The sequence below is a fragment of the Nuphar pumila genome, chromosome 13 (assembly GCF_984573655.1).
Source record: "Nuphar pumila chromosome 13, dmNupPumi1.hap1.1, whole genome shotgun sequence".
NCBI lineage: Eukaryota > Viridiplantae > Streptophyta > Magnoliopsida > Nymphaeales > Nymphaeaceae > Nuphar > Nuphar pumila.
The window spans coordinates 6,911,769-6,918,401 of record NC_143261.1 but is presented as its reverse complement, the minus strand read 5'-3'; the positions used below and the strand labels follow the sequence as shown (position 1 = coordinate 6,918,401).

Below are 6,633 nucleotides of genomic sequence, written 5' to 3'. Positions count from 1 at the left end.
TTTTGCTTGCCTTACAGCACATATGACATAGTAGAATCACATATAGAGTTTTTTTTACTGCTTTAGAACATATATGAGCATTATATAATCTCATATATAGTTTTTTGCCTGCCTTAGAACACATATGAGCATGATAGAATCACATATAAAGTTTTTGCCTGCCTTAGAGCACATATGAGCATGATAGAATCACATATACAATTTTTTTGACTGCTTTAGAACACATATGAGTATGCTATAATCACATATTCGGTTTTTTGACTGCCTTAGAACATATATGAGCATGATAGAATCACATATACAACTTTTTGCCTGCCTTAGAGCACATATTAGCATGGTAGAATCACATATAGAGTTTTTCTGACTGCCTTAGAACACATATGAGCATGATATGATCACATATAGAGTTTTTTTACTTCCTTAGAACATATATCATTCATGATAGAATTACATATAGTGTATACTTTATTTCAATATATTTTGTTTATCAATACTGACCTTTCTTTTCTTGTGTAGGTTGCTAGCGATGATCAGCATAGTGGAGCTGAAGGGACAGATCAAGGCATTGAACAAGAAGACGCACAAAATCTTGGCGATTATTAGATTAATGTATTGAATTTGTTCTACTTTCTTTTTGTTTCAAAAATGTAAATGTTGAATTGTAAATAATTAAAACTTGTGTTTTTTAAAGTTGAATGATTAATTGTTTTAGTTTCCTTTTATATGTATTTTTATGTGTACTTTATTTTTTATTCACAGGAAATATAAATTGTACCACGAGAATTTTTTTCTCGATATTTAATTTTCAATTTTTTTTTAAAATTTTTTCCTTGTTTACGATGGATTAGCAAAGGATATATTCGTCGCTATTTATTATTACCGTTAAAGTTAGCGACAGATTAGCGACGACAGTAAATCCTTCGCCAAACCGAAGTCATCGTTTAGTAACGATGGCCTTGCGACGAAAATTGTCATTTGTTATTCCGTTGCAACTTAGTGACAGAACTGGCGACAAATACAGTATGTCGCTACTTAGCGACGGAAAGGGCGACAGATATATGTTGTCGCTTAATACCGTTAAAAAATTCGTGATGGAAGATATCCGTCATTAATTTAACGTTAAGCCATCGCTAATCTGGTTAGCGAGGGATTAGCGGCAGATTAGCGACGATTAGGTCGTCGCTAATCCAGTGGTTTGTTGTAGTGACCTATTCAAAAGAATTTTAGGGGATGGCATCAATTTACTAGCTTTTGTTATTTTTTTTTTTGAAAGCCAAGTTGGGGTTAGGTAGACCCCCACTAGATATTATTCATTGTACCACTAGGGTTTGAACCTACAACGTCCCACCACAAGGAGACGTGCAATGACAACTCCTACCAACCAAGTGGAGACCCCGTTTGAGAACTTGATAAGGCATAATGATGAGGGGAAATCATATATTTCTCACTTAGAGAATACAACACAGACTATGTATGCAGTTACACAATACATGAGATATTCAAAGAAATATATATCCTTAAAAATTTCCAAATGTACACATCTAACTGCCCATCATTATCCTCTCATTCAAGAGTCGGTCCTTGTCATTTAACAAGATCCAAATCTCAACACTCTCCCTCAAACTGAAGATTGGAGATCCAAAACTTCTAGTTTGCTTACCAAGAACATAAATTATTCCTTCCTTGAAGCCTTCGTAGAGAGATCAATAACTTGATCCTTTGACTGAATATAGATAGTTCTAATGACACCTTCAGTGAGCTTCTCTCGCACTAGATGATAATCAATGGCAATATGTTTTGTTCTTTCATGAAACACTGAATTTGCTATAATATGAATCATCGCCAGATTGTCACACATTAGATTTGCAGGATCAGTCAATTTAACTTAATATCTTTGAAGAAAAACTTTAACCAAGTTATTTTGCAAGTGGCATTAGCCATGGCACGGTATTCTGCTTCTACAAATATGCGAGAAATCATATTTTGTCTTGGTTTTCCATGATATTGAACTTTTATCTAGAAAGTTACAATAACCTGATTACGATACATCTTGATCACCCTCTATTTTAAGATACAGCTTGTCAGCTGTGTGGCCACAACAATGATGGAGGGTGATGGGTGTAATAATGCACTAAGTGTGTATAATTATATTGCACCTGATCCTCCCTTCAGTTGTGGGGCCCAAAAAGTGGTGGAGCGCCCAGCCTTATCTTTTATGTGCCCGAAATCACACCCAAGTTTTTCTCTCTCTCAACACCCCCACCCCCCCCCCCCCCCCCAAAAAAAAAAAAAACGGAGGGAATTGATAGGGCTGTTAAACGAACCAAGCTTGACACGTTAAGGCTATACTTCTGCTCTTTGTAAGCCAATCACGAGTTTACTCGTCTTCTAAAGGTATTGTTTTTAAGTATTTTTTGAAGCTTAATAATATATAAAATATATGTATAATATATATAAGTATATGTTTAATCCATATAAAAAACATATATAATATGCATTTTATGTATACAAGATATATAATATATATGTATTTAAATATATAATATAAAAGTATATATACATATATATTGTAAAATGACCTATACGAGTCAAGCCAATCGAGCTTGTCATGTTTGTGCTCGGCTCATTAACCTAAATGAGTTGGCTAATAGTTTTGCTCGCTGAGCTCAATTTCTGAGTTGAGCCCAACTGAGCCAAATGGAAAGTTGTTCATCCCATCCCAAACAATGATGGAGGGTGATCAAGTGCAGCAGCACACTAACAATGTGCAATTACATTGCACCTGATACAGTTGCAAGTCATATAGCGCTGAATAACATGGCTCTTGCTGTTGTTACTTAGTGCATGCATGGTAAGAAAGATCGCGTAGGGCAAAGACTATTATCCTTGCAGGCAAATTTACGACACAATGATGACAAAAAGAAAGGCATGTCGAATTAAAACAGAGAGAAAGGCTTCTACGCAGTAGAAGCAAATCCATTCAAGTTGCACAACCGCTGCCAGTGTCTAAAGATGAGCTCCAAAGCTCGAAGTCCAAGAGCAAGTCCCCCCAGTCAAATTCAGGCTCAAGAGAGGCTGTTGCTTCTGTGGCAAATTCTTCATTATCTAACTCGAGGAATATCTCTGATAACCACGAATTATCTTGAGTTTGGACTGACGGGGCGATTGGCAGGAGCGAACTGGGAAGGGGAAGGTCCTCTTTGGAAGGCTGGCCTGGCTGTGACTCCGATGAACTTGGTGGTACTGTAGTCGAGCTGCACAAATGGGGTACTCTAACTACGAACCTTCGGGCTTGTGGCCTTATGAGAACCGGTGAAGGAACTCGAACTTCTTCTTTCACTTTCTGGGTCGCCCTCTGTTTGGACAAGTGGGAGTTCCAGAAATTCTTTATATCGTTTGCTGTCCTCCCCGGTATTCTACCAGCAATTAATGACCACCTAAAATGAAAATATCCAATTACTCAAAAAAGAACAAAACCATCTATCTCTCTCAAGATTTAATAATGGAACAACTTTCACGTATTTGTTTTCAATCTCTGTGATCTTTGGAGAGGCCAGGGTCGATGAAAAAAGTGATAAAGACGATCTCTCTAATTAAGGGCATTCATTGATCTTGTGTGTTCAATGGCGGAAAAGGGTTCAATATAAGACCGAGAGAAAGAGAAAGAGAGATTTCGCATTTGGACGGTACCTGTTTCCCAGTAGCCTATGCATTTTGTTGATGAGGTCGACTTCGTCAGGTGAGAACCGGCCTCGCTTTATATTTGGACTTAGATAGTTTAACCACCTCAACCTGCAGCTCTTACGACACCTACGCAGGCCTGCGCTAACAAACAATATACTTCACAAATTAAAGTGAATAAGCCTTGTCACTAATTTATTTATTTTTTGTCTATGCCTACATGGCTTGAACTTTAATGCAATATGAAAAGCTCTATCGTATCTAAGGGTGGAGGAGTTCGGTTCCACTCATCCTCTATGTTATCCCCATCTTCATAGCCCTCTTAAAATTTATGATCCTAGTAGTTTTGTTCAAATCTGTCATTGTAGATGGATTCTACATGGTTGATTTAGTAAGAATTGATCCTTAGATAATATTTTTCAGCAAAAAATATGATTTTTAAATCATAAAATTTTGTATTTTAACAACCATTGATTTTTGAAACACCAAAATATCATTCACACATGTTGGATTTCAGCGATTTAAATGTCAATCAACACTAAATGAATGATGCAGATGAAATATGTGGAGTCTGATTTGATCAAAACAACTTGCATCAATGAAATCCCAATGAGGAGTATGAAGATAGGGATGACATGGGGAATGAATGAAATGGATTTGATCTAAGGGCGACTGTTGTTCTCTATTTTATGGTTCATTACTGGATTTTTATTGGTTTCTTTCTTCCAAAAAAAAAAAGAAAAAGGAAAAAAAAAACCCACCTCCTTTCGAGCTACTGCAAGGTCCAACAGTTTCATAATTGAAAGAGCAAAAAGCAATCCCCCAAGCATAGTGACAAAAGTTAAAAACGATAGTAAAAAAGCTAGCTATAATTTGAATTTTTTTAAATCGTGCATTTCAGCAAAATCTCGGCAATAAAAATTAATTTTTATAAGAGAATATAATAAAATATTTAAAAATAAAAGCCACAGTTTTTTTCATGACAAATAGCCGTTAAAACACATGATATTTTGAATATATCGTGAGAAATTACCATTTAAAACGTTCAAGTAATTAATTTCTCGCGATATTTGTCACTGTGCTACCAAGTCTCTTATTTGTTACTTGTTACTGGCGCACACCATTGTCTGAGACTTGTGCATCATACGAAACTGGAGCAAAGCTCATGAACCCAAACGTATCAGCTCATTTATAATTTTGAAAACAGGTCAGTGAGATCGAGTGAACCCACTACAGCTGAAAATTTTGAAAAGTTCCACATTTATAAAAAAGAAAGAAAACACAAAAAAAGGTTTGTAAATTCTAATGCACCTACTAAACCTGAAAATTTTGTCAAGTTCACAAACAAGGCTGTGTTTCAGCGCATACCAAACGTATCCTAATCATGGGAACAAGTTCTAAAAGGGAAAAGGAGATCGAGAGAGAGAGAGAGAGAGAGAGAGAGAGAGAGAGAGAGAGAGAGAGAGAGAGAGAGAGAGAGAGAGAGAGAGAGAGAGATGTTCTTGCCTGCTCTTGAAGGAACCAGATGCCAGTTTCCTTCACCATACTTGTCAATGCATTTTTGAAGCAAAACATCCTCTTCCTTGCTCCACGCCCCTCTCCGAAGAGAGCCTAGAGAGCAATTGGGGGATGATGCAGCCATCTAATTACACCTATCTACACTTCAATCCTTACCTGTTCTGTGCTAATCAACGGGTTATATACACACTCAATCTCTTTGGATTGTTTGGTTTGCTTGTTTGGAAGTCGACGTGCATCAACCTCAGCCATGTAGATATAGCAACTTGTTGCCTTCGTACACGCTTCATTTTTTCCAATTCTCCCAGCTTCTCTTATTGTTCCTTTTTTTTTTAAGATGGTCAAGCTTGCTTCCCTTATTCTTGCCATAACGGGGTTGGGTCCAATCCATAATTAATCAGCTACCAGTCCGTCCGACGTGCCCATTCATTGGTAAGTGAAACTCACCTTATTACCAATGGCATCATATTCTACTTGCGTCATTAGCGCTGGACCTAGGAGTGGACCACGAACTGAGCTTTTGGTGAAATTCTCAGGCCGGCCGGCTTCGCTCGAGGCCCCTCATTTGCATATATAAGCCAAGCTCAAGCCTATCTCTAGGCTTGTTATTAACTCTTTTAAGCTCATGAATTAGTCTTTTTTAATATAACAAGCTATGTTGTGTTTTACCGTCTAGGAGTAAGCTTAGATTTAGCTGATTTAGATTTTTTACTAACAAACACTTCATCTAATTTCTGCACCACATGTTCTATCCACCACCAATAATGCCATTCTGGAACTGGGTCCTTCCAAGGACCCACTCCTGCTCCAGTTGGACTTAGATGAGGACAATCCATCCGTTATTGTAAGGGTCGCTTCACTTTGGAAATTTACTGCAGCTTCTTTATTTGCAATAATACTCTTTCCCAAGATGGAAATTAACAATAACGTTTTTATTGGAAGCATTATCTTTTCTTGAGTCTCCCTTCAAATGTGGCACCCCATTGGGGATGCTGCCACTTGGTACCTTTTTCCTTCTTTGGCTCATTTTGGCAGATCCCTTAAGCAACGAGATTTCTAAATTTTCTTCATTTATGGACTGCCCATCATGCATGCATGCACGCATTATCCCCTCCATTTAGGATAGTATCCATGGAAATAGGCAAATTGCCACCCAAGAAATCAGAGACACCTCAGAAAAAATCCTCTGACCAAAACTTTAAAGACAATTCTGAAAGACGGATACATTGTGGAACTGTGGATGTGATCTCCAACTTCCAATCCATGCCGGGCTTCCAATGATTCGCAATCAATGGTGCAACCAGCAAGCTTTCAAGCACCCGTTCCAAGGATTGAAATCACATCCTGCTCATTCTTCACCATAATAAAAAATAACCATTCCTCCCAGGAACAAGTTGGACGTATTTGATCGAAGACCAGGTCCTGCTAAGGTTT

At 37.6% G+C, this 6,633-nt stretch overlaps 1 protein-coding gene across 1 annotated transcript; it reads right to left on the bottom strand.

The window, feature by feature from the left end:
• Positions 1-2,888: 2,888 nt before the first annotated feature.
• Positions 2,889-5,323, bottom strand: LOC149817638 (transcription factor MYB75-like). The gene is made up of 3 exons (XM_089985215.1): positions 5,224-5,323; positions 3,691-3,820; positions 2,889-3,437 (listed from the first exon to the last, which is right to left on the bottom strand). Exons 1-3 carry the CDS (start codon positions 5,321-5,323, stop codon positions 2,981-2,983), a joined length of 687 nt encoding a protein of 228 aa, XP_089841341.1. The 3' UTR covers positions 2,889-2,980.
• Between the last annotated feature and the right edge of the window lie 1,310 nt (positions 5,324-6,633).

Coding starts and splice junctions, on each gene's coding strand:
- LOC149817638 (XM_089985215.1), bottom strand. CDS start 5,323: ATGGCTGCATCATCCCCCAATTGCTCTCTAGGCTCTCTTCGGAGAGGG. Junction 3,821..5,223: donor AAAATGCATTGACAAGTATG/GTGAAGGAAACT, acceptor TTGTTAGCGCAG/GCCTGCGTAGGTGTCGTAAG. Junction 3,438..3,690: donor CATAGGCTACTGGGAAACAG/GTACCGTCCAAA, acceptor TTTTCATTTTAG/GTGGTCATTAATTGCTGGTA.